Genomic DNA, 27968 nt, shown 5'->3' on the forward strand with positions numbered 1-27968 from the left:
ATCCACTGGAGAGTTTTTCCTCAATGTCCAGTGACTTCCATTTCACGACAGGTCCCTGGTGATACACTTAGTTGATTTCTGGTTTGATGACAAGTGCAGTCACTCTCCCTTCACCTCTGGCATTCCGTTTGTGTCTAACTTTCCACAAAGGCTGTAATCAGTTTTGGAACTGAGTGGCTTGGCAGAATATTGGTGAGTAAACGCTACTGAATAGCACTGATACTTCCTTCTAACACTGTTGATTGATTGATACAATAAATTCAACCAGGCCACTCACTACTAATTTGTGGACAGGACATAACTGGGCAATTTTCCATATTGCAGCTGTACTGAAACTTCCAGCATACAGATCTCTAGCAATACAGCCAATATGTTGATAGGGTCTGTAACTTTTGCTGCATCAGTGGTGTTACTACTATGTCACACTTGAGCATGGGTACCGAAGTCCACCACCCACAGTGGATTCTGTGCCTTTGGTACCTGCAGAGCTTCCTGAAAGAGATATCCATCATGAAGCATCAATGTGATCAGCTGAGGAGGGCAGTAGGTTTCCTCATCTCCAGTGGATCTGTCCTGCAGTGGGAGAGGACTTACCCAGGGATAGTGATGGAGTGGTCTGAAATGGGACATGTATCAACAGTACCAGCTCCAAAAACCTAAACTCAATGTAGGTCTGCAGTGACCTTTCATGGCAGGCTAATTATTTTCCTGCTGTGATGTTTGATTTCCACATGCTCCTTTATCTTGCTATTCTGTTAGCTTTGCTGCTTCACAACCTGGCTGCAAATACCTCTCTTGAATACAGACTTAAAATGTCATCAGTGATAACACAAATATTTAAAAATAAATAATGACTGCAACAAATATATGCAGTCACCACATGCGAATTTGCTAATTGGCCCATGTTGATAGTGTTTTGTTGTGAAAGTTCATTTTGTTTCACAGCAAGTAGAAAATGTCACAATCATTAAATTAAATTATTCAAAATCAAATGGCTAAAAGAGCTCCACTGCATTAGTTCGATGATCAAAACAGGATGATTTAAAATTAGATCTTTATTCCAATAAATATCTAGCAGCTTTTTCATTCAATAAAATGGTTAACAGTTCAATACAGAGAATTTCTCTTAAAATTAACAATAGGACATAACTGACACAAACAGGATATCTAATTCACAGCTAACTATTTGCTGCTTTGACTTCAGATGAATTGCTCTTTTGCTGGTCCAAAATATGTCTCAGCCACATCATTAATGTAAACAAATATGACCTAAACCATTTTTAAACTAGGCGTGAATTTATTCCTGACTTAAAGACACTAATTAAACCATTTCAGTTACAACCAAATCATGTTATCAGCAACCATTAGTGTTCATCTATTAAAATCTGATTACATTTTAAGAAAAAAATCCCAAATACAATTTAAAAGATCGACTTTGAAAAAATTATTATTCCACATGCTGGGATGTGATAGTTCAGAACATGTGTCTGCACAGAACATTAGTGGAGACAATGGAACCTATTGAGAAATGGCAAAGTCTGTCAATTGCTGGGTGTGTAATTTTGAAAAAGGACTTATGGTAGAGCAAAATCAAAGAGATTTGTTTATAAAGCTTTGCTAAATCCTTGTCTAATTAACTTGAAAGTAGTACAGCTCCAATGGTTAAAGGTGCTTCCAGTCCAATGGAATTATTTGTTTAGCCATTTCCAAATGTGTAACTGCACAACTAGGGTTTTCTACTTAAGTGCTCACAAACCTGTGACTTTCCAATCCATCAAAATAGGGAAAAATTGCAAGTTGTCAGAGAACATCAGCAGAAAACCCTAGCAAACATCTCTACATTCAGTATTAGTGGTTTTAAGCTGCTCCACACCAACCAATATCATTGTTACTCACAATTTGTAGACACCATTTCTAAGGTTACACTTCTAACAAATTCCTGCCAACAGATACGATAGGATAAATACACTCACAATATAAATTTAATGTAAATCTCCAGAAAGCATCTGTAGTAAAAAGGTGTATTTGATTGGGTTTGAGATTTTCTGGTCCAGTTCTGTAGAAGTACACTCCTGAAATCAACCACCAAAATAAATGTTTGAATAAGGAATTTGGTCAGAATAACTCAAATGAAAACTTGCTAAATTTGCTTGGAATAAAGTTGGAAGAAGTCTGCTTTTCTTGAATTCATTTTCAGGAGTGGTTGAATACAGCTGAGTGAATTGCAAGGCTACTTCAGAGCGCTTTTGGAATTGGAGTCTCAAACACATGAGAATGGCTGGTTTCCTTCCATAAAAGGACATTAGTGAATCAGTGTTTTTAAAACATAACAATCCAACAGCTTCATGGCCACTTTTACTGCTGCCATTTTTTTTAATTTTGAGATTTAAACAAAAACTGGTTTCAAATTCTCGAATTGCTAGGATGTTCTTTGGATTATTAGCCTCTGGATGACTAGTCCAGTAACATAATCATACCTATGTGACTAGCATACCACTGGAGCAGAAAATTCAAAAAAGCCTTGTAACTTAAACAGTTCTTAAAGTCTGTTGAACCACCTTTAAAAGGACTTTATAGGAAATTTCTTCTGGTCGTTAAATTAGCAGCATCAGAGCAACAAGATTTCTTAGGTTTTCTAGTGAAATTATATAAGCGGAACAGATTTACACTTTGGTTAGAAATGCTGACCTGAGGAAATCTGTATTTATTTTCGTTATTGCACAGTGAACAGAGGAAATCCTCCTCCTGCATTTGCCAAGTCACTGATTCAAAGAAAACAGGAAAACCTCTTGCTGCATTAGTAAACAGCTGACAGGACAGTAACATTAGAAACATATTTAAACATGAGTAACTGAAGCTTTCCACAAATACAGTACTCATGTTTCTCATTTCGAGAATCAGGCTGAGCCAACAGTACAAATAGAGTACAAATTGGTGCTGCCACACTCACTATTCTTGAAGCAGACACCACTTTCAACAATGTAACTGTGGCATAAGCAATCTTTATTACTATCTAGTACAAATGTGTTTTTAATGTGAACATTTTTTATATACATCCATTCAACATTAAAATAGTCAACTCTTTAACAGGGTGTGTTTATACCCTTTTCACAACAATCTTAAGAAATTCAAGGTTGCAAAACCAAAATAACATTGCTCCACTTGAGCTGTGCCACCAAATGATACCATTACTAGAGCAAGTAATGAAGAATATCTGAAATTTACCACATCATATCAAAATTGGTACAGTCCATTCAGAAAAGCAAGTATAATTTGGACATTTTAATTATTGATTTCAGAACTTACTTTAAGTTAATTTTTTTAAATATTTGTGCCCAGTTGAAACATGATTCTTTATCCCTTCTCCCTTATGCATGCTTTGACACAGTTCCTTGGCTGCTGGCACAAAAGGTCGTTCATTCTTCAAGCATTAGTCCAGATGAGGCGTTTGGCAGACTATTCAACTGTGGATGGTATCGTGGTCAAAGCCGATCCTGTAGTTAGGTGATCTCCATAAGCACACATACGCATTCCAACTGATTGGGAGTCAGTGAAACAGGAACCTTGCTTTGTTCTTCCCGTCTCTAGCCCAGAGTAAAGAAACAGTGCAACACCCTAATACCGCACAATGTGAGATCAAACTCATCACGGACCAAGCATCAAACCTAGAACCTGGTCTACAGGATTCACCTCACTGGATAGTGCAGTTGCAATCCAAGTCACTGGGGGAACTTATTTTAGTGGACTTCATTTTTTGAAAATTAAAAACGTAACTGATTTCATTTTTTTCACAATTAAAATTTTCCATTTCAATAATTGTAAAAGTCAACATACTTTGTTAAAATTACTTATTCACCTAATTAAAAGTGGGCAGTTCTACCAAGATCCAGCATTTCTATTCAAACATTAATTGCTATCCTTTCCATGCTGACATGTCTTAGGAATCAATTTCAGAGTTTTTAAAAACTGCTCCCCATGGAGTATTTTAGTCTGTTTCTCACATCAGTTGTCCAACTTCCACTGCTGCGATCTGGAGCCATCACAAATTGCCATGGCAACATATCCTTTAGGACTACCCGGATCTATCACCTTCAGGCACTGTCCAGCCGATATCTGATATAAAGAATTATTTACCTATAAAAACATGAAACAAAGATTACTGCATAAACTTTAGCTTTAAATAGACAACCAGTTTTTTTTTTAAACGAATGGTCTGCAGCAACCTGAAAGTGGCTTTGGAACTCATCACATTCCTGCTGTGATAATAGCTCTAATACATATTACCATCAGTATATAAAATGATGGTAATATGGTCCCGCATTCTCCTGCAAAAGTTATTGTACTGTTACAGAATTTCAATAAATATTAGCAACTTGCACTTATTATTAGCAACATACTAAAAATTTCACAACACTTAAACAGAGGCATCAGACAGAAATATCAGAGGTGGTGACCTAAAGCTTGATCAAAAAGGCTTAATAGTGGGTCTTAAAAGGAGATAGGTGGAGAGGTTTAGGGAAGCAATTCCAGCACCTGGAGACTAGGCAGCTTAATTTACAGCTGTTATTAGATGGGCGAAGGGAGCAGGATGTACAACCAGCCGGAGGAATGGAGTGTTTTTGGGGGTGGGGTGGGTTTAAAAATTGGGAGGGACAAAGCAAGGAAGTAGTTTAAGCACGAGGTGAGAATTTTAAATTGGAGGCATTGGGAGCCAATGTACATTAGAGACCACAGGAATAATGGGTGGGTGGAACTTTATGCAAGATAGCAGACATGAGACAGATAAGCTGAAGTTTATGAAGGGTGTAGGATAGCCATAACAGCATTGGAATAAATCAACAATACAGAGGTAGCGCAGGGGTCGAGGCAAATAGTGGATTAGAACTGGAAATTGTCAATGTACATGTGGAACCTGACTCCACATTTTAGGTTGATGTCACTAAAGGAAGAAAAAGGGGTCAAGGATAGATCGCTAGTGGACTCCAGAGGTAACAGTGTGAGGCAGGACAGGAAGAGAAATCATTGTTGGAGATGCTCCGGCTACGACTGAAACCAAGTGAGGTCAGTCGCACTGAGCTGAACAATGGAACAGGATGGTGTGGCTGTCTCTATTGAAGATTACAAAGACAAAAGGATGTTATTTGAGATTCAAATATGATGTTGCCTGAAATATAGGCAATGATTTGGGAGGCAACAATGCACAAGAAACAGGAGCTGGAGTAGGCAATTTGGCCCTTCGTACCTGCTCCGCCATTCAACAAGACGAACAAGGCTGATCTACCCTCTATCCTCTGGTTTCTGTCCATTAACCAAACCTCAATCCAAACTAATGTATAATCCCCAATACCAAGTCCTAATTTTGTGTAATACCCTCTTCCGTGGCACCTTATGAACTGCTTTTTGAAAATCCAAATACACCATCCGCTGGTTCCCCTTCCCACACTATCCCCATATCGCTTAATACCCAAAAGTCTATCAACCTCTGTCTTGAATATACTCAACTACTAAGCTTAGACAGCTCTCTGGGGTAAAGAATTCCAAAGATTCACAACCCTTCCAGTGAAGAAGTTTCCCCTCATCTCAGTCCTAAATTCTGAATATTCTTAGAATATGGCCCTACATTTTAGATTCCGCAGCCAGTGGAAACATTTTCTCAGCTTCTACCCTATCAAACCCCTTAAGAATTTTATATGTTTCAATTAGATCACCGAAATTACAGAGAATGTAGGCCTAATCTTCTCATCTCAGAAACCAGTCTAGTGAACCTTTGTTGCACTTTCTCTTGGGCCCACATGTGGCCTCACCAATGCCCTGGATAAGTGTACTAAGACTTCTTTACTCTAATATTCCAATCCCTTAGTAACAAAAGCATACATACCATTTGCTTTCCTAATTACTTGCTGTACCTGCAGGAAATGTTCTGTAATTTATATACAAGGACACCCAGGTCCCTCTGGATGCAAACATTTCCTAGTCTCTCTCTGTTCAAAAAGCATTCTTTATTTTTCCTACCAAAGTGGTTAACTTCACGATTCGCCACATTGCGTTCCATCTGCCATGTTCTTGCACACTCACCCAACCTGTCTATATCCCCTGCAGCCTCTTTGTGTCCACCTCGCTGCTTACTTTCCTGCCTAACTTTTGTATCGTCAGAGACTTACATATGTTACATTCAGTCCTTTCATTTAAGTCATTAATATAGATTGTAAATAGCTGAGGCCCAATTACTGATCTTTGCAGCATCCTCTAGTTACAGCCTGCCAACCCAAAAATGTCCCATTTATTCCTACACTTGGTTTTCTGTCCATTAACCAATCCTCAATCCAAATAAATTAATCCCAATCCAACGAGTCCTAATTTTTTGTAATAATCTTTTCTGTGGCACCTTTTTGAATGCTTTTTGAAAATCCAAATGCACTACATCCACTGGTTCCCCTTATCCACCTTACTAGTTACATCCTCAAAAAACTAACAGATTTGTCAAACATGATTTCTTTTTATAATTCTGTGTAAGTGCCCTGTTACATTTTGCCCACTACTCATGTTCAGCTAACTGGCCTACAGTTTCATTTTCTCTCCTTTTTTAAATAGTGGGGTTATGTTTGCTACCTTCCAATCCTTGGGAACTGTTAGAGAATCTAAAGAACTCTGGAAGATCAAAACCAATGTATCCACTACCTCTGCAACTAACTCTTTTAAAAGCTTAGGGATCAGGTCCAGGAGATTTGTCACCACTTAATCCCATTACTTTCTCCAGTTATACTGATTTCTTTAAGTTCCTCGGCACCCCATTATTTCCAGAATGTTTTTTGTGTCTTCTACAGTGAAGACAGATACAAAGTATTTGTTTGGTGTCTCTGCCATTTCCTTATTTCCCCATTATAATTTCACCTGTCTCTGCCTCTAATGGGCCCATGTACACTTTCACTAATAGCTTCCTATTTGTCTACATATAAAAATGTTTATAATCTGTTTTTATGTCTCTTGCTAGTCTACTCTTATATTCTCTTTCCTTACCAATTTCTTAGTTCCCCTTAACTAAATTTTAAAATCCTCCCAAACCTCAAGTTTACTACTCTTTCTGGCAACATTATAAGCCTCTTCCTTTGAACTATCTTTAACTCCTCTCTTTAGCCACGGTTGGACCACTTTTTCTATGGCTTGTTTTTGTTGCTTAAAGGAAAGTATATTTGTTGCAAATTATGTATCAGTTCTTTAAATGCTAGCCATTGTTTGTCTACTGCTCATCTTTTAATGTGGTTTCCTAATCTACCTTAGCCAACTCACCCCTCATACTATCTAGTTTCCTTTGCTTAGATTTAAGACCCTAGTTTTGAACTTGACTAAATCATTCTCAAACTTAATACAAAATTCTATTATATTACGGTCACTCTTCCCTAAAGGTCCCTTTACTATAAAGTTATTAATTAACCTTGTGTCATGACACAATACTGGACCTAAAATGGCCTGTTCTCTAGTTGGTTCCTTGACATACTGATTTGGAAAACTATCTTGTATACTTCCATAAACTCGTCCTTCACGCTATCACTGCAAATTCACTTTGGCTAGTCTATATGAATATTACAGTCCCTCAATTACTGGATTACCCTCATTGCATGCACCTCTAATTTCCTGATTTATACTCTGCCCTACTACTCCCACCATTGTTTTCTGTCCCTTGCTGTTCCTTAGCTCCAGCCAAATTGATTCTATTTCCTGATTTTTTTAAAGCCAAGATCCTTTCTCTCTGCTGTCTTTAGCCCATCCTTTATTATCAGAGTTACCCTTCCCCATTTTGCTTATCTCTTATAAAACTTAAGTATTCTTGAATATTTAGTTCCCAACCTTGGTCACTTTGCAACCATGTCTCCGTAATGGCTATTAGATCAACCCTATTAACTTCTATCTGTGCTATTAATTAATCTAATTTGTTTCAAATGCAAATATAGTACCTTTAGCTTTGACTTTTTCCTAATGTTCCCTGACATAACCTTAGTCACTAATGCCCTATTACCTTTGTTACTCCCACTGATCCCTCCTGACCTACTCTGCATATTTTTACCCAAAATTCCACTCTGCTGTAGAAATAAATTCAAAGAACTGAAAATACTGTAAATACTCAGCAGGTCAGGCAGCCACAGGGGTGAGTAAGGTAGCACGAACATTTCAGGTCAATGGCCTTACATCAGAACTGGAAGATGTTACAAAAGAGCAACAGAGTCATTTAAAAGGATGTGGAGACAACAAAAAAGATTTGTGATCAGGTAAAGAAAAGGAGATGATTAAATGACAAGTGATAATGGTGTTGACAAAAGGAAGTGATAATGAGAGAAGCTAGAGAAATAAAAAATGTATGTGGGATCCAGAGCACATGTAATGGTTACAACAGAATAGCAATGCAAAAGGAAGCACGGAAAATCTGGCAAAGTGAAGAAGGCTCCAGTGGCTCAGGACTAGTGAAAGAAAAAGGCAGGTAGACACTAGGTGTGCTGGTGATCCTTATCCCAAGCACTAGCCAGAGCTTTCCCCCATTCTTGGAAGCACCCATCACACATTGCCACCACCTGCTTTCTGAGAGAAAATGTGGGCTGTGGTTAAGATCTGAAGTTGTTAAATTCAATGTTAAAGGTCAGAGGGCTATAAAGTGCCTAGCAGAAAGATGAAGAACTACTCCTCGAGCTTCCACTGAGATTCAATGGAACAGTGCTAGAGGCAGAGAACAGAGAATAGGAAGGTGACAGAGTTAAAGTGAAAGCTCAGTTGCACTTGTGGGTGAAATGGAGGTGTTCAGTAAAACAATCACCCAATATGAGGGCCTCGCATTGTGAGCAGTGAATACAATGTACTAGGTTAGAAGAAGTAGAAGTAAAACACCAGCTCATCCAGTGTTTGGTGCCCTGAATGGTGGCATGAGGTGGTAAAAGAGCAGTGTTGCATCTCCTGCATGGGAAGGTGCCAGGGCAATGAAAGCAGGCTTTTGTGTAATGAAGGAGCGAATCATGGTGTCACACGGAACAGTCTTTTCAGAATACTGGATGGAAAAGGGAGGGGGAGATATGGCTGGTGGTGGCGTTGCATTGGAGGTAGCAGAAACGGCAAGGATGATTGGTAGAAGGCAAGGACCAGGGTAACCCTATCACCCTTTCATGGTTCTAGGAAGGAGAAGGAAGGACAGAAGTTAGGGAACTGGGGTGGATAAAGTTGAATACACTTTTTACCAAGTGGAGGGGGATCCTCGACCCAGTAAACAGGAGGACATTTTGGAAGATCAGGTATAGATAGCAGATGGGACAGAAAAACTGGGAGAAGGGGATGGAGTTCTTACAAAAACTGAGTGAGAAGAAGCATTTTTGAGGCAGTGGTGAGAGTTGGGGGACTGTAGTAGACAACAGTAAGCAGTCTAATTCCAGAGATAGAGAAGTCATAGAAGAGAACACAAGAGTCAGAGATTGACCGCATCAAGGTGGTGGGGTGAAGTTAGAAGCAAAATTAATAATGAAATTCTCTAGAGCAGGGCGTGGACAGGGAGTAACATCAGCACAGTTATCTATGTATTGAAAGAAGAGATCAGGGAGAGGACCCGAGTAAGAATGTTTAAAATAATCTTCAAAAAACCATAGCTCAGACCTCAAGTCATTTCTTTTACTTGGAGGAAATGCGTGGAGTTAAAAAAGTTGTTCAATGTGAAAGCAAGATCAGCCAGGTAGAAAGGAATGATGGGCAATGGAAACTGGTTTAGCCACTGTTCAGGGTAGAAATGGAGAGTCAATCAGGCTGTCCTGGTGGGAAGGGAGGTGTGGAGTAACTGATCATCAAGTGAAAAGGAGATGGTCAGGGCCAAGTAACTGGAATTGGTTAAAGCAGCAGAGGGTGCCAGAATAGTTGTGGATGTAGGTGGGTAGGAATTGGACAAGGAGAGAAAAGATGACATGGAGATGACAAAATAAGTTCTGTGGGGCAGCAACCAACTGTACAGAGTTGGGGAACTATGAGCTTGGAGGGCACAGGGTTGGGGTTTAGAAGATCTGTCCAGTAATGGGGCCATGGTCCAGGGAGACGCCAGAGAAGTTGTCAGAGAATGACATTCAGCCTGCACTAGATTCATTCAAAGGACTTAAGAAATAGGGCCTGGATATGGGACGATGGTTTGCAAGGAGATGGAAGAGAAACCAGAGAAAGATTCAGGGCCAGATCAGGAAAGCACAGGAGGAGAAGTTCTGAAGAAGGGTCACTGACCTGAAACGTTAACTCTGCTTCTCTCTCCAGATGCTGCCAGACCTGAGTATTTCCAGCATTTCTTGTTTTTATTACAGGAGAAGAGGGAGTTGTTTGGCTTGAAAGGCATGGGGAAGAACAGCAACAAAAGGTCAAGTGAGAGGGGCTGAACAAGGTAAGATGCTTAAAGAAGGGAAAGGTACCAGAAAGAGAGACCAATGTGTGTGATATGCTAATAAGGGACACAATGTCAGTGCACTAGTTTGGGTGGGGTAAGGTGGTGTAGAGTATAGCCAGGTATGGAGGCTCCAATAAGGGGCATGACAGTCACCACCTGTGAGCCAAGTTGCTGTATTGATAATCTGCCTTTGACAATCATTCACTATCAAGGTCATGGATGGCAAGTGCATTTTTCAGAAATGGCCAGACATTCTGGAGGGAAATGCAAGGAGAGGCGGCAATTATTGATCCACTGGCAGAGCCTGGGAAACAGTGGCTGTGGACTGAGCAAAGTGGGAGGATGTTGGCAAGATTAACATGGTGCACTGGTGGAAAGATCAGCAAGAGAGCAGGCTGCTGCTCATCAGGAAACAGTGATGGTTTCTTCACTGGGCCCTTCAGAGAATGCAGCAACAGAGTTGGGGAATTCAAGCCTGGATTGGCGGCAGGAAAGCACAAGAGTAGTGATGGATTAGAGTTGGGATTGAAGGGGAAAAAATAAAACTAAAATGATTTTTTTTCCAAGTTGTAAATGTACCTCACTACAACAGCACACACGCATAAACAATAGATTATCCTGCATAAGGCGAATCAGCAATTCATTTTTAGTTGATGCTGAAAACAGAGACATGTTGTCAAAGCTTTTCGTCTTGCACTCAAGACAATCGCAAGAATAACCAATGTAAGGGAAAACAACAACTTATACTGCATGAGAAGGGAGTGTGCTGATTGGTTGGCCAGTGAACTCTGACTGGTAGAGGCGGTGCCATGGCAAATGCACCAGTTTACAGTAACTGACAGTTAACTGCCAAACTTTTATTTAAAATTTAAACCAGGCAGCTTGACTCAGATTGGTCAAGGCATTGCCCTGAGGAATGAACCAGCAAATGGCTGTCACTTATTTTGTTCAGCTGAAACAGGCGCAAAGTTTGTACATATTCTGTCTGCAAAGAACAGGGCCCAGTGTATTAATATATGTAACTTCCAGTACGCACAAATGCGCCACACTGCAAGCCCTACTGACAATCTTAAATTGGTTGTCAGCGTAGTTCTTAGATCACTGGATTATTTAGCAAATGTTGTCCAATTGCAGAATCACATCTAATGTTGAACACTGTGTTTTGAGTTTTGCAAGCACAGCTGGTTGGGTACGACCTGTTCCTTGCCCATTGCGGACAACAGAAGGGATATGTTGTTTGATACGATCCACCAGTCTTTGGGACGTACGGCCTATATACCTAGCATCACACTGGCATTGAAATTCAGCCAGACAATGATCCAGGTAGCCTCCTCCTCTATTTATGTCTGCATTTAGTCTCTCCCCTTGACAGATGTATTGATGAGGAAACTAGCCAGTGCTGGCTAAATTCAAAACATAGTGTCCAACACTTGCTAAATAATCCACAGTATTCTAAGAATTACGCTGATAACCAATTTAAGATTGTCAGTAGGGGTCGCAGTGTGGCACATTTGCCTTGACCAGAGTAGAGCTGCCTGGTTTAAATTTTAAACTAAGCTTGGTAGTTAACTGTCAGTCACCGTAAACTGGTGCATTCGCCATGGCAACGCCTCTACCAGAGTTCACTTGCCAACCAATCAGCACACTCTTCTCCTACAGTATAAGTTGTTGTTTTCCCTTACATTGGTTATTCTTGCGATTGTCCTGATGAGCGCAAGACGAAAAGCTTTGACAACGTGTCCCTATTTTCAGCAATACTCAAGTTCTGTACTACTAAACGACAATAAATGAATTGTTAGTCCTCCAAATTAAATGCATTTCTTTTTTAAAACCAAGGAGGTAGAAGGGGAAACTGCTCCCATATGTTCCACTCTAGAGCTAGCCATGACAATGATCCAGGTAGCCTCCTCCTCTAATTTATGTCTGCATTTAGTCTCTCCCCTTGACAGCTGTACTGATGAGGGAGCCATCGCACAGTTTGTGGCATAGTTTGTTATTGGTTATCAGTCAATATTGCTTATTTGACATATTCAATTGTTAAAACAACATTTATTACACCCGTTCTGTTTTGTGAAAAAAAATTTTAAGAAACGAGGTATTCTCTTGCCTTTGCTTGGATTAGGCACCTGGAGAACCAAGGAAGAGTGAAGGTAAGTAGCGGTTCCCAGACCGATCCAAATTCAACTGGGGAACTAGCCAGTAGCAGCCCAGGAGCTGCTCCCATTGCTTTTCCTTCCTTGGCCTCCGATCGGTGTTTATTGGCAACAGCAGACAAGATCTATAATAAGCTGGGAAAGAACTTGCTACTAATCTACATGCTAGTATTCAATGATGGGAATCAAATATACCACGTCGTTGCATAGTTAGTTCAATTACACAAGAAACTATGAAACCATTGTATGGAAATATTGGTAAAATGTAAAAAGCTTTCAGATCAGGAACTAATCTTACCCCTAGAGTCCACTGTTGTGACCCTCCGCTACCGTGACATTTCATAAGACGAGGAGAGTCTGATGAATGGGTTTCGGACATATCCAAACAAAGCAGGTTGGCCAGAATCAGGTCATGTTCTTCATTGTAAATCCAAACCTATAAGCATCATCAACAAGGATTGAATGGAAAGCAAAAACACAATCTCTCTGAACTGTCAACCTGCATTTTAAACAGCAACAGGTGACAAGAGCAAAGGTACTGCAGATGCTGATAATCTAAAACAAAAACAATGCTAGAAATGCTCAGCAGTTCTGGCAGCAACTGTGGAGACAGAAACAGAGTTAACACCGTGGGTCGATGACCCTTCACCAGAACTTCTGACGAAGGGTTACTGACCTAAAATGTTAACTTTTGTTTCTCTCTCTGCAGATACTGCCAGACTTGCAGAGTATTTCTAGCATTTTGTGTTTCTATTTCATGATTTCAGGTGATCAAAGGGTGTTCTGAACAAACAAAGAACTGACATACACAGTAGTGATGGAAGTAGCAAATTCTTATGCATTGGTTTCAGTACACTCTGTTGATAATTGAGATTCCAACACTGTACTTGATAAATTCTCTCATTATCCTGTGTATATGTCTAGTTTCAGCTGAAATTTAACAATATTTGACTGAAAGGAGTCATTGAGGTACTGGAGGCAGTCAGAAAAAAAGTCAAGTGGCTGAACCCTCATGTCAGATGTTTGAGGGATGGTGTCAATGCCCACTCCCTGGGTTGCAGCACTTGTAAAATGTGGCCCCAGGTCATTGGCAGATCTGATGCATCACTGCATGAAATATGCCTGTACACATTTCTGCTGAAGATTCAACATTTTCTCCAGCAGCAGCTCCACCCCACACGTTATCAAATTCTTTTAGTTTGTCACTTTGCAGATTTTTAATAAATGTCGGCCTTGCTTCTTTGCATATATGAGCAGGTGTGCTTAAAGCAATTACATTTGTGCCTGTTTTCCACTATCAGGACACAGCTGCAGGCAGAAAAGAAAATCAGCAATGCTTCAGCCATGACCTTAGTTCCTCCTGGATACGACATTCTCAAATATGACTCGAGTTACTGATTGGACAGTGTCCTTTACTGCTGTTAGCAACATCTTTTAAAGAAAAAAATCCAGCACCACCCCATTTAAAAGTAATGACAACATAGTTTAATATACCTTACACCATGAAGCTCAAAAGAAGTGGGGCTGACTGATCAAATGTTGCTGTTCTCACTTAAGAACAGGAGTAGACCATTTAGCCCACCAAGCCTCTTCTATTCAGTGAGATCATGGCTGATCTGGGACTCCATATACCCACACCCCAGGATCTGTGCTAGCTTTTATATTCTCAAATGCTTTTTTTTTGTTTTATATTGACCTACCTCTTCAGTTGTCCATAACTGCTTTTTTTAGGCAAGTTGAGCTAGTGAGCAAAGCCACTGAAGGAAGCTGTTCATAGAAAACAAGCACTACAGCACACACAGTAACAGACCTGGGTAACAGGGCAAATGTGCTGCAGGGATACTAACAGTAGAGTGTAACTACATGTGACATTACACAGGCAAAATTCATATTAAATATACACAGGAAACTATTGATAGCAAGAAATCAAGTGGGCAGATATAAGGTTTTAATGCATCATAAAAAAAGAGAAGTTACATATAATTACTAAGAATCACGCAGGAAACTGGGCAAAGGCAGATCTCATGCCAAGTGTAGCTCTTTTTTTCTTAACTGAGCACATATCCCCTGGTGTTGCTCAGGGTTAAGCTGAAGGATATGCTCTTTTATAATGGCAGGAGCGTTACACCATGTAATGCTATGTATTCTACAAAAACACGAGAGTGTTTGTCTTCATACCTTTGGTAAGCAGCACAAAGTTGTAGTTTTGGAAAGCTTCTGTCCCTATAAATTGGCCCACATTGAGGTCAATTAGCAGCTAATTATTGTTGCTAGACTGATAGCAAAGTAAGAACAACCCAGCAAGAAACAACTGGCTTTCATTTTTTTTTCCTTGAGATTACCCAGGCGTCATTTGTTGTTGTTTCATGAATATTGAGCCAATCAGATGCATTGTGTGTCATAGCCATTGTATGTATGACACTTTCAAACTGTGTTACATGTGCTCGAGCAGATATTTTACTTGATGTAGGAATTAGAACTGGCTGATTTTAGCTAGAAGTGCAGTTGAACACTACAATCACTCCTCCTAGAAAAGGGACAGGAAAATAAAGATTGGGAGAGAAATCACAGGATTGGGGTTGTCTGTGGCTAGGCCCCTAGTCAAATAACCTGCCAAATCCTATTGCCCAGGCTTGCAAATTGAGCTGTACATGAGCATGAGTTGTACCTTCAAGTGGGAGGAAAGAAGAAAATTGGCTGGAAAACACAATTAGGGACTCAGGCTTAATTTGACAAAAACAAACCAGATTGATTTTGACCAAAAGGCTTGGAGACTTTAAACATTGATTAATCTCAGAACAGCTGCTCACCTGATTTGAATCTGACCAATCACATTCTTTAACAACCACTATTCCTCCTTTTTGATCAGGATATTTCTGGGCAACCAGGCATTTGCTTGTCTGTAGATTGTACAGCTGCAGAGATAGAAAATAATAACAGGGATACTGTACCCAAACTTTGAGTCTGACCACAAGGAAAAATAATCAATAATTCACAGACAACAATCCAATTTAAACTTTTTGGATTAAAGTGTGCCCTATATTCAAGTAAATATTGTAGTTCTTAAGTAACATATCTACCTAGAAAAGTCCTTCCACTATTACTATCCCATTATCTAGACTATAAAGTCAGTACAGCCTCATGGAGATATTCATTCTATATTTCTGTTAAAATGTGATATAATCAACTAAAGTCCAAATGACATAATTCTCCCAAACCAATTGTGTAAACATTTGTAATCACAGTGCCATAAGGAAAGAGATGGGAAATCTGTCTGTATTCTATCTCAATTAAGCCAACAATTACTGAACTAATATGGGAAAACACAAGGCATGTTGGGAAACTATGTGCACTTCTTAGTAGTTGCTTATACTACAGCACTACTGACAGAGTGGATAGCCAGAAGCTTTTTCCCAGGGTGGAAGAGTCAGTTATTAGGGGACATAGGTTTAAGGTGCGAGGGGCAAAGTTTAGAGGGGATGTGCGAGGCAAGTTTTTTTACACAGAGGGTGGTGAGTGCCTGGAACTTGCTGCCAGGGGAGGTGGTGGAAGCAGATACGATAGCGACGTTTAAGAGACATCTTGACAAATATATGAATAGGAAGGGAATAGAGGGATATGGGCCCTGGAAGTGCAGAAGGTGTTAGTTTCGGCAGGCATCAAGATCGGCGCAGGCTTGGAGGGCCGAATGGCCTGTTCCTGTGCTGTACTGTTCTTTGTTCACTGATAGAGATCTGTAAACTTAACCTATCTGTCCAGAAATGGTGTATGGCACAAACAGCAAGAATATTCTAACCCAATTGTGATGAAGCCCAGCTTATCATTCACCTTTTGACTGCTTAAATCCAGCAGGAAATAACCATATTTGTTTCTTTTTTTCATTATTTTTCCAGTATCACACCAAAATGTGCATTACAGGCAAATACATCTGAAATCTGAAGGAAATGTCTAAAAAGGTTTACTTACATAAAAATTGCTGCAGTTTCATTACTTAATGTAGGACCTGATGAGAGGGCTCTCAAAGATTATCAACATCTATTTATTGATTACAAAAAAAGTGTGGATAGTATCTTATGCCAGTCTTGATAAACACCTCCAAAGCACAGAAGTAAAATAACAGATCTTATTTTGGCATTCTGCCTTTGAGGCATTACAGTCAGAGACTGCGCAACAGAAGTTTGCTCAAGGGACAGATTCTGAAGTGTACTGGCAGAGAGCTACTTTAGAACGGTTAATGAAATTCACCAGAACAAGGAAAAGAAGTGTCATGAAATAGTGGAAAATTATCTAGGTCCTGGTGCTGTGAAAGGATATACAAGCCACATTTCACAGGATCTCTGTCTTTAAAGCTTCAAGCTCAATTTGCAAGCAATGAATTAGGTGATATACGAATTGGAGTCCTCAGGGAGGTTAATCATTGCTTTGTCTTGGACCCTGAAAAAGGGCGCAGCCATTAACTTCTTGACTGGGGAGTTCTTTCTAACAGCGTAATTTTGGTTGTGCTAGCTAGGGTACTACGCCCACCTCTAGTCAGATGTTCACTGTAACACTGTGCTAGAAATTCAACAGGTCATTTGTTTCTTCTGCACATATAGTCATAGAATAATACAGCACAGACAGAGACTCATTCAGCTCAATGGGTCTGTCCCAGCTCTCTCGAAGAGCAATCCAGTCAGTTCCACTAAAATAAAAGCAAAATACTGCGGATGCTGGAAATCTGAAATAAAAACAAGAAATGCTGGAAATACTCAGCAGGTCTGGCAGCATCTGTGGGAAGAGAAGCAGAGTTAACGTTTCAGGTCAGTGACTTCTTCAGAACTGGCAAATATTAGAAATATGAAAGGTTTTAAGCAAGTAAAGCTGGGGTGGGGCAAGAGATAACAAAGGGTAGTTCGTCAGGGTGGTGTCTAGGCCCAACCATCTTCAGCTGCTTCATCAATGACCTTCCTTCAATCAGGTGGTCAGAAGTGGGGATGTTCGCTGATGATTGCACAATGTTCAGCACCATTCGTGACTCCTCAGATACTGAAGCAGTCCGTGTAGAAATGCAGCAAGACTTGGACAATATCCAGGCTTGGGCTGATAAGTGGCAAGTAACATTCGTGCCACACAAGTGCCAGGCAATGACCATCTCCCCTTGACATTCAACAGCATTACCATCACTGAATCCCCCACTATCAACATCCTAGGGGCAACCATTGACCAGAAACTGAACTGGAATAGCCATATAAATACCGTGGCTACAAGAGCAGGTCAGAGGCGAGTAACTCACCTCCTGACTCCCCAAAGCCTGTCCACCATCTACAAGGCACAAGTCAGGAGTATGATGGAATACTCTTCACTTGGATGGATGGGTGCAGCTCCAACAAGTAGCTCAACACCATCCAGAACAAGGCAGCCCACTTGATTGGCACCCCATCTACATTCACTCCCTCCACCACTGACGCAGTGGCAGCATTGTGTACCATCTACAAGATGCACTGCTGCAATGCACCAAGGCTCCTTAGACAGCACCTTCCAAACCCGTGATCTCTACCAACTAGAAGGACAAGGGCAGCAAATACATGGGAACACCACCACCTGCAAGTTCCCCTCCAAGTCACACCATCCTGACTTGGAACTATATTGCCGTTCCTGGAACTCCCTTCCTAACAGCACTGTAGGTGTACCCACCTCACATGGACTGCAGCGATTCAAGAAGGCAGCTCACCACCACCTTCTCAAGGGCAATTAGGGATGGGCAATAAATGCTGGCCTGGCCAGCATCGCCCACATCCCATGAATGAATTTTTAAAAAGGTGTAGATAGGACAAGGTCACAGAGAATAACTGACCAGAAGGTCATGGAGCAAAGGCAAACAATATGTTAATGGTGTGTTGAAAGACAAAGCATTAGTTTCGATAGGGTGTTAATAAACTGAACAGCCGCAAGGACAAACATGAAAAAAAAAAGTGGGTAAGCAAACTGAGATGAAATAAAAAAATAAAAGTTAAATGGGGGGCCCGGTCATGCTCTGAAATTATTGAATTCAATGTTCAGTCCGGCAGGCTGTAGTGTGCCTAATTGGTAAATGAGATGTTGTTCCTCAAGCTTGCATTGATGTTCACTGGAACACTGCAGCAATCCCAGGACAGAGATGTAAGCATTAGAGCAGGGGAGCATTGAAATGGCAAGCAACTGGAAGCTTGGGGTTATACTTTCATACTGAGTTAGTTCCATTCCCTGGCTTCTTCCCCATATCCCTGAAATCTTTTCTCCTTCAAATATTTGTCCAATTTCTTTTTTGAAAGTTAAGGAATCTGTTTGCACCACCCTCTCTTGCAGTGCATTCCAAATCCTAATCACTCATTGCATTAAAAAAATATTCATGTTGCTTCTTTTGCCAATCCTCTTAAATCTGTGCCCTCTAGTTACCGATCCTTCAGTTATTGGAAACTCTTTCTCTTTCAAATCATGGCAATGCCTTGACCAGAGTCAAGCCACTTGGTTTAAATTTCAAACAAAGCTTGGTAGTTAACGGTCAGTCACCATAAACTGGTGCATTCTCCATGACAATATCTTTACCAGAGTTCACTTGCCATCCAATCAGCACTCTCTTCTCATACAGGATAAAGTTGTTGCTTTCCCTTACATTGGTATTCTTGCAGATTGTTCTGATGAGTGCAAGACGAAAAGCTTCAACATGTCTCTATTTTCAGCAATACTCAAGTTCCTGACTTTTATTCTCTCATTTTTCTTACCAAAATTTATCACCTCAGGTTTCTGCATTGAATTTCATCTACCATGTATCCACTGATTTGACCAGATGGCTATGTCCTCTTGAAGCCTACTGTTGTCTTCTCTCTGTTTAGTATACTTTTAAGTTTTGTGGCATCTGTAAATTTCTGAATTGTGCCCTGTACCCCAAAGTCTAAATCATTAATGTGTATCAGGAATGACAATGGTTCTAGTACTGAAACTTGGCCTCGAATGGATTTTATTTTTATTTGTGTTATGAATTTGCTTTAATGATTAGATTCAGCATACACATGGTTAACTTGGAGATTCACAAGCCATTTAGAATGTTGATAGTAATACAAAATGGCTTTGAACCAATTGGAAGTACCACAGGGGTTAATAAGCAGTTGGTCATGTCAAATGTCTTCAGCCATCACTATAAGTTTACTTTGTTTTCAGTCACTATGGGTGGAATATCCCACCTCCTGCATCAGCTTGATACTTACTTAAAAACTGTTGTAAGGTCATTGACCTGAAACATTAATTTAATTTCTCTTCAGATGCTGCCTGACCTGAATACTTCCAGCATTTTCTGTTTTTATTTGGATGGAATACCTATTTGGAAATACATCAAAAACGGCTGCATGTCTACACGCAGATCTAGCTGAGCCTTTGGTCATATCTGCATCAGACATAAACACTTTCTCCAGAATGTCAGTATAAACCCATATGGCTTGTAACCTAAAAATGAGGATCATCAGTTAGAGTAAAAAGTAGTACAAAAAGGTTGGATTCTACCCAGAATTGCAGTTAGAACATGTGGTTTATTATTTTTAAATAGTGCAAAGAAAAGTAGGAAATCTCTCGCTTCACTTGTGTGCTTGTCAATCTTTCTTCTACCGATAGAATTAAATCCATCCACTGCCACTGGAGTTATGCCAGGATGATTGTCCAATATTATAACAGATTAGATGCAAACTCAAACAGTATTTGAGTTGAAGGTATGTCAAATAAGTGCTATTGGCCATGTTTTCCATCATCCATTGGACACATTAACATTAATTGATATTTTTACAAATTAACAGATGCATCTTAAGATTTAAATGTTTAGCAGGTATATCACAGTTTTTAAACGGTGATTCTCAAGTCTATCCCTGTGCCACTTCTGCTGCTGTAATCAGAGTCAGTGTAGACGATAGGGAAGCACCAACTGTAGGAGGCCCAGCAATAATAAAAATGGCTACAGGCATGATGAGGTAGCGAAACCATCTCTGATGGTGGATGGGATAGGGTATTAGGACACACCATTTTTCTTTGTCAAACACTTCACTGATAATCTATAATCTGCATAATTTTAAGTGAAAAAGGTATTTAATACTTGTCATTGCATAAACAAAAAAATAAATCAAGTTGAGGGACACCCACTTCTACTGTCAAACCATCTTAGTAATTACCATAACTACTTAGTGCCCACTGAATCGCTTGCAATATTGATCACATCAGATACAGCCAACGTCCATTAGTGACTAAGCATTCTGCTGCAGCCTCAAGGTTGGATGATTATTCATTACTATTTAATAACAGATGGATGTTGAATGGATTTGACTTCTCTACTGTAAAACAACATCTTGTTTATCATATGTAATTTAAGAGATTGGGCCCTGAACTGCATTTGCTCCAACTCATTACATCTTAGAACTGAACAGCAGCATTGCATCTATCCTCTGCTCCATTGTGCATCTGGTGGATACGCTCATCTTGCTCGCAAGGTCAATGAAACAAGCATTTCCAATGCCCATCTTATAACAGAAGTGCTATTTCATCTGTTGGGTGATTATTCATGAGATAGCAATAAAACAGTGTAGAATACAGAAGCAAAATACTGAGATGCTGGAAATCTGGAATAAAAACAGAAAATGTTGGAAATACTCAACAGGTCAGATATTATCTATGTTTCTCTCTCCAGATAGAACATTCTGATGAAACGTTAACTCCATTTCTCTCCACAGATGCTGCCTGACAGGAGCTCCACCAACATACATTGACTGAATTAATCAATATCATTGAATATTGTATGTTTGAACAGTACTCTCAACTGGAACATAAATTTACTAGCACTGTCTCAATGGGATTTGCAACACATTTCAGTGTTTTTGCACAAGATTCTGAGTACTATAGATTCAACTACAGCAGTTCTGCTGGTTTAGACATTCTTACTTTCATTCTGATGAATTGTTTGAATAAACTGCAGCTCCTTTTATTAAGTATATATATTTTTTTTAAGATCAGTTCTGGTAGCAAAATTACTGCTCCATTTCTTATGAGGATTCAGGGTCTGAATTCCTGTTTGTGAAATTGAACAGTGACTATTGCAGGTTGCTGTTACTTACAAAAGCATGAATGGAGAGCTGAAAGGTGTGCAAATAAGGCCAACAGTACTTCAGAACTTTAGTCAAAAAGCTGACAGTTGTCTGAAGAATGGACAGCCCCAGCTAAATAAAGCAAGTGCCATTTTGAGCCCAAAATGAACATGGTATTAGTTAATTTCTAATTTTGGCCAATAATCCAAATTGCTACTTCTGGGCGAAATGTACAGTGGCAAGAGGGACTAAGTTTGAAGGACTGAATAACTCCTTTCAGAATGATAATGCACCAAGCTATACAGGAGTATGAATGCCAGATCCAGAACTACCACACTTAGCCTGAAATATAGTCATTAGTACTCACCTACCCGCTTCAGACATTATAAAAAAGGAGCTACAAAACCACATTTAAAAAAAAAAAGGAAAAATTCATGCGATGCAATATAAAGAAAGTAAATTGTACCATTAGCTCCCAGGAGGATTTTTTTTTAGTGCAAATTACATACTCAAATATGGAAACAAAGCAGTTATAGTTACCTACATGTTTAAAAGTTCTGATGCGGAGTTGTGATTTCCATACTAACTAGGTCTGAATCGGCAGCTAGGAAGTGAGGCAACTCCCAGTGGAGCCAGGTTCTGTTAAGGATAGATTCTCTTGGTGAGCTTTACTGAAGCAGATTTAAAAATTTGCTTCTTGTTAACAGATGTGCAACAGAAAAAAAATACGTACCTACAAGAGGACAAAAAAAAAACCTCTCAAATGAAATGTATTCCTCAAAGACTGTTCCCATTTAATGTATTTATACTAAGAAGGAATGCTGCTTGTTCAAGTTGACACAACTGTAATCCTTCCAGTAGGATAACATCGATAAAAGCTTTAATTGGGCTTCATTTGCTTCAAATGCTACTTTCTTACTAGACCCTATTCCTTTTCAATAGAAGGAAAATCTCTTCACCCCCACCCCCAAAGAGCACAATCGAACTTTTTTTGTTTATTGCATTTGTCAGGGGATAGCCAACACACCATCAGACACTATTAGGAAACCAAAGCACAAGCCATCGCATAAACTGGCAGGTAGCAGAGCCTAGCTGATTAAAAAAATTGCAAGCCTCCATTCAGGTGAGACAAATTTGCAAGTCCAATATGAACAAAGAGAGCAAACGGAGAAGAGTCTGTGCAAAATTGATAGATGCACAAAAAGAAATTTGGGCTGAATTTTAACGAGTGCACCACAGTTCACAGCAGCACACTCTAATGACATCCCACATGGATGCGCCGTCCCCAAGCCCCCACAATATTACAAGCAAGAGCTCATTTAAATAGAGAGGGCAGAGCGGCCGCCACGTTGCTGGCAATGGTGTCTGGCGCCATAGCACAGGCGCCTGCGCCATTTTAAAAGGGCTTTAAGCCCTTCAGTGAAATTTTAACATTTAAAGTTTAGCATTGTGAAATTTTAATTAAAACATGGTGATGGAGGCCCTTCCCCAAACCCCCAAATGATCATTTAAGTGGCACTTAATGTCAAAATAACTTTATTCCCTTCCCAAACTTTCCCCCCCCCCAACCAACCATTTGGCTTCTAACCCCATCCCACCATTCACAACCAACCTTTGTTTTCTCCTCTTGCCCAAAAAATTTTATTCCTCCTCCCCTCGGAACTCCGTGTGAAGTTCAAAAGCCTCGCAGAGCGCAAACGGCGGCTGTAATATTGGCACGAGATGTCTGTCACCTGCAGGCACGTTTATTTAATGTATGATGAATGCTACTTTGCATATACTGATAAAGGGCCCACTGTCAGGCGGCAAGGGGGATCTGCACCGTGGTCCCCCCCGCCACTGGTAATATGTGGCGGGCCCTTCTCGATGTTGCTGGCCTCTCCCCACAGAACGATACCAGCCCCCGCGTCGCGACCGGTAAATTCAGCCCTTTGTTTCCATTCCCTCACCATTTGTATAGTTTTGTTGCAAATCTGCTTCACACATTTAAATCTTAGTGACTTTAAAACTTTTTAATATGTTAAAGCTGTTCATAGTCAATATTTTTCACTTTCTTATTCTCAATTTAGCTTCTTTGCCACATTTTTTTCTCAGGTTAAGCAGTTGCATCCCATTCTGCAGCAAAATAGATGTATTGAAAGTAGGTGCACAGAAGGCAAAAAAAAATTCAAAATCTTATACAACTCAGTGCAGGTCTGTTGAATCTTACCCTTCCCCGCTGCAGTATTTTAGATCGTTTGGGACTTTTGTTAATAAATAGTGGCTGTTGTATTTTAACTTTTCCATTTGGTCCATTAACTTTCATCTCTGGGTAGACATTGGCCAGATACCACTCGAAAGATGTACAGTTCAGCTTCTTTCTCAGTTCCAAACGCTCACTAATGTCACCGTAACTTTGTTTCCTCAGCTCAGGTCTCAAGGATAAGTACCGTTCCTGAAATTCACAAACAATTTCTCTATTTTCGAACTGAACAGCAGCAGCAAAAAAAAAAAGTGCAGGTCATGTGCCTGTATCCAAAGACTGATCATTTAATGCAATTCATGTCTCCCCAAAGCCCACTAACAGTAGCTGCACAACAAAATTCATTATAATAAAAAGAGTTTACAATAAAGCATTACATAAATACAAGTTCTTATTTCTTTCTCTGCTTCTATGTATTTATGGTTTAAGGGAAATGCTTCAGCTTCAAAGAAATATTAGGAACTAGAACAAATCTTCTGGCTCCATGAGAACTCAAGGAAGGTAGTTCACATCACAAAACCAGCTATCCCTTAGAACATGCTTTGAGGCTTTATTATAAATTATTCAGGTTGAGAACTACAAAGATAAATAAAAAATCAGTTGCTCACACTATACTTTTAATACTTGTGGAAAAGATAGCAATGTTAATGCAAAATTCTAAGGCATTACACACACACATGCCAAAGTAACATTACAAGTGTAGGAGTTCCAGTTGAGAAGTTGTCTCCTGTTAAAAAGCTAGGCTACAACTGTAAGCATTTGAAGCAGAAATTTTGGATTTCACATTTCAAGGAGTTTATCACCAATCTCCAGCAAAATACCTTAACTGAAGCCAAAACGTGAAATTCAGCTCTAGAAAACCAAGCCAATTGAAAGTGGCCCATCAGAAACTGTAAAAGCTGTAGTGGAAATGTTCTAATGGTTTAGAAAGAAAGTCACTGCCTCAGTTCTCTAAACTAGGGAGTGGCCAGGCTTGGTCCCAGCTAGTGATATCAGCTAATCTCACCTGTGACAGCAGTAAGCTGGTACAAGTCAGTCATTTAATATCGGTTATGAGGAAGTAGTAGTAGTTCCTGCTTTTAAATCTCTATACAAGTGATCCCACTAGAAATGCATGCTGGGTAAGGATGGGTTGGGTTAGGTTACAATATAGTTTATAGCCTCAGACATAAAAGTGACTTGTACACCCTAACTGGATGTTTGTTATCCATCCAGTCAAGCAAAGGAGTTAATATCTTGTAAGCAAAGACAACATTTTAAAGGGGGTGGAATATAAAAAAGCAAAAACGCACTACAGCCATGAAATGCATGTACTGACTACAAATCTGATGTTTAAAAGAAAAGTTCGATTAACATGCAAATATTATTTTATCAACACATTCTCTAAGTTTCCAATTAGTGGATGCTGATTTACTGGTTATGGTAGTTTGGCACATGAAACCAATATATCCATTGTTAGCTCAGGTTATGGGTGACAGGTTTTAAGAGGGAGAGGTATTCTACTGATTTGTTCCATAATTTTAAATGCAAGCAAAAGATACCTTGTACACTGAGCATTGCTCAGTCACATGTGGTTGTTTTGTTAAACATTAATACTGCTGGCAAGCAGCTTGGGAGCAGACACTTTCTGTAGAACTTCTCATCCTATAGGATCATAAAATCTTTGTCCAAACATCATGCTTAGGGTATGTGATGAAAGCAGAGCGTCAGCCTGTGTCAAACAGAACATTTGTTTATCTCTCTAAAAAAAAACTTTAGATAGAAAGGGTAATGTAAATTACAGATCGAAGGTGCAGCTAATTTTAAACCAGAATTATGTCTTGAAATGCTGAACGCAACTCAGCCAGTAGACAAAATTCAATATCAAGAAAGTTGAAAGCTTTACTCTAGCTGAAGTTCAAAAATGAATGCACTGTTTTAGGTCTCAGCAAGTGAGAGATCCTGACAATAGCAAAGCATACTGTTCAGTGTGTCTGAAAGAACTTTGTCAAAGCATCTTTAGCGATGATATTTGTCCAAGTACTACCAGACATTTGAGTGAAGCATAGGTTTGTCCTGTAATCTTTAGTTCACTGTTCTGCAAGGCCTACTACACATGAAAATAGACATGAGTGATTCCATGGACCATTGTTTTCAGACTTATTTTGGGACAATTCATACATCATGCAGGTCAAGTATTTTACTGATGGCCTATTGCTAAATTTCTACTTCCATATTATGCTATGAAAGTACTTCCACTTATTATGTGAGGACTTGAATTTTAGAATTGTGGAAATGGATTCCTTTGGTGGACTGAAGTGATTCCACAGATGCTGGGATTTTAAAAAAAGGTCACTGGAAGGACTTGAGAGTACTGTTTAAAATACAACCCTTACTGGATGTCACATGTCAAGATCAATAACAGAAGCCTTGACTAGGGAGCGTTATTTACAGAGAAGTGACATGTCAAAATTTATGGCAGTCAAGAGTTGGTTTTGTTTTGGATGTTGTTTTGAGTCAGCTGGGATTGCAGCCTGCTGAGAGAAGCACCCAGTTCATTCTTTCTCCACCTCCGAGAAATCCTGAGAATCCAGTGTGAGAAAGAGAAACTGATGCCACATTTCTCCTGCAAAGCCTGCCAGACTAAGCCTCATCACCTGAAGATAATTGCTCCAAAAAGATCCCAGTGACAGCTGTCTATGTGTATTTGAGATGCTAGAATAAAAGGGACAACTGATACCATTCCATATCTTATCCTTTTCCTTCAAGGATTTACAAGTATTTTGCCAGAGTATTCGGTCTTTTTTGTAAAGAGATCTCTTCAGGAAAAGAAACTTATTTTTCTGTGTGTGGGGCCACGTTAGAGGGGAACTTTCATATTTCAATCTGTGTCTTAATGCTTTGCATCTTTAAAGAATAAGTTTGTTTTATAATAAATTGGTAATTAGTCCTTTGCTGGTACATAACTTGACTATTGCTGAAAATAGAGACATCTTGTTGAAGCTTTTCCTCTTGCACTCATCAGCACAATCTGCAAGAAAACCAATGTAAGGGAAAGCAATAAATTTATACTGTAGGAGAAGACAGTCTCGATTGGTAGGGGCGTTGCCATTGAGAGTGCACCAGTTTATGGTGACTGACAGTTAACTGCCGAGCTTTGTTTGACATTTAAACCAGGCAGCTTGATTCTGGTTAAATCAGTCAAGCTGCCTGGTTTAAATGTCAAACAAAGCTTGGCAGTTAACAGTCAGTCACCATAAACTGGTGCACTCTCAATGGCAATGCCTCCAAGAGTCTGCTTGCCAACCAATAAGCACTCTCTTCTCAGTATAAATGTGTTACTTTTCTTTACATTGGTATTCTTTCAAATAGTCCTGATGAGTGCAAAATGAAAAGCTTCGACAAGATGTCTCTATTTTCAGAAATACTCAAACTGGTAATTGTTTATTAAAGAAACCTGGTTGGTGGATTTTATTCGGAAATAAAAATGGAGTACGAGTCGATAATTGGCTGGATCGGTAACTGGGTAAACATTTAAATATATGTTGTGACCTGTGAAGTGGTGAAACTAAAGAAAGACACTCCTCCTGCCTCGGTTGTAACAATTATAATTTAAATAAATCCAAATATTAGTCTTCAACCATCGGAGTATGCGATTTAACACCATTTATGGAAAGGAAACTCTGGGGAACAATCCGTGGAGTGTCTGGTCTGTAATTCATTGGTAAAGGAAAATTCTGCAACACACTACCCCATTCATGATACATAGGATGTAAATTTAAATTCATAGGTTTCATGAATATACAGTCTTTTTGCTGCAGACAAATTTAAAGTTGGGAAAAGAGTCCAAAATTGAAAAATGAGCAAGTTTAACCTATTGCCCTTGTGTATTATGTTAACATGGAAAAACAGACTTTCGTTCAAAAATCTGTTACTGAGCCAGTAAATCCATTCATGAACACACATTTTGATTGAAAGGCCAGTCAGCAAGCTGGGCAAAAAAAAGACCGCACAGAATAAACTTGACTTGGCTGTTACTGTACATTATTCTTCTGCTCAACTCTATTCCTGACCACCTAAATCCACTTCCTGGCCCCTAAGCTAGTTGACATTTTAAATGGGTT

General features: G+C 39.6%; 1 protein-coding gene and 1 long non-coding RNA gene across 8 annotated transcripts in view; one reads left to right on the forward strand and one right to left on the reverse strand.

Moving 5' to 3' along the window:
* On the forward strand, nt 1-26933 carry LOC137373930 (uncharacterized). The gene is made up of 3 exons (XR_010975737.1): nt 1-192; nt 10314-10390; nt 21273-26933. It is a non-coding gene; the product is annotated as an uncharacterized lncRNA (long non-coding RNA).
* LOC137373929 (polypeptide N-acetylgalactosaminyltransferase 11-like) overlaps nt 1038-27968 on the reverse strand; it is a 38986-nt gene continuing 12055 nt past the window's right edge. For 6 of the 7 annotated variants that reach the window (XM_068039560.1, XM_068039554.1, XM_068039557.1 and 3 more), the window contains exons 9-12: nt 23833-24057; nt 15357-15461; nt 12845-12982; nt 1038-4134 (exon numbers count right to left, since the gene is read on the reverse strand). In XM_068039560.1, coding sequence (XP_067895661.1) covers nt 4003-4134; nt 12845-12982; nt 15357-15461; nt 23833-24057 — 600 coding nt within the window. In that variant the 3' untranslated portion in view covers nt 1038-4002. The remainder of the gene's footprint in view (nt 4135-12844; nt 12983-15356; nt 15462-23832; nt 24058-27968) is intronic. The other variant, XM_068039561.1, reaches the window with a different exon arrangement.

The sequence above is a fragment of the Heterodontus francisci genome, chromosome 9, assembly GCF_036365525.1.
Source record: "Heterodontus francisci isolate sHetFra1 chromosome 9, sHetFra1.hap1, whole genome shotgun sequence".
Taxonomy (NCBI): Eukaryota; Metazoa; Chordata; class Chondrichthyes; order Heterodontiformes; family Heterodontidae; genus Heterodontus; species Heterodontus francisci.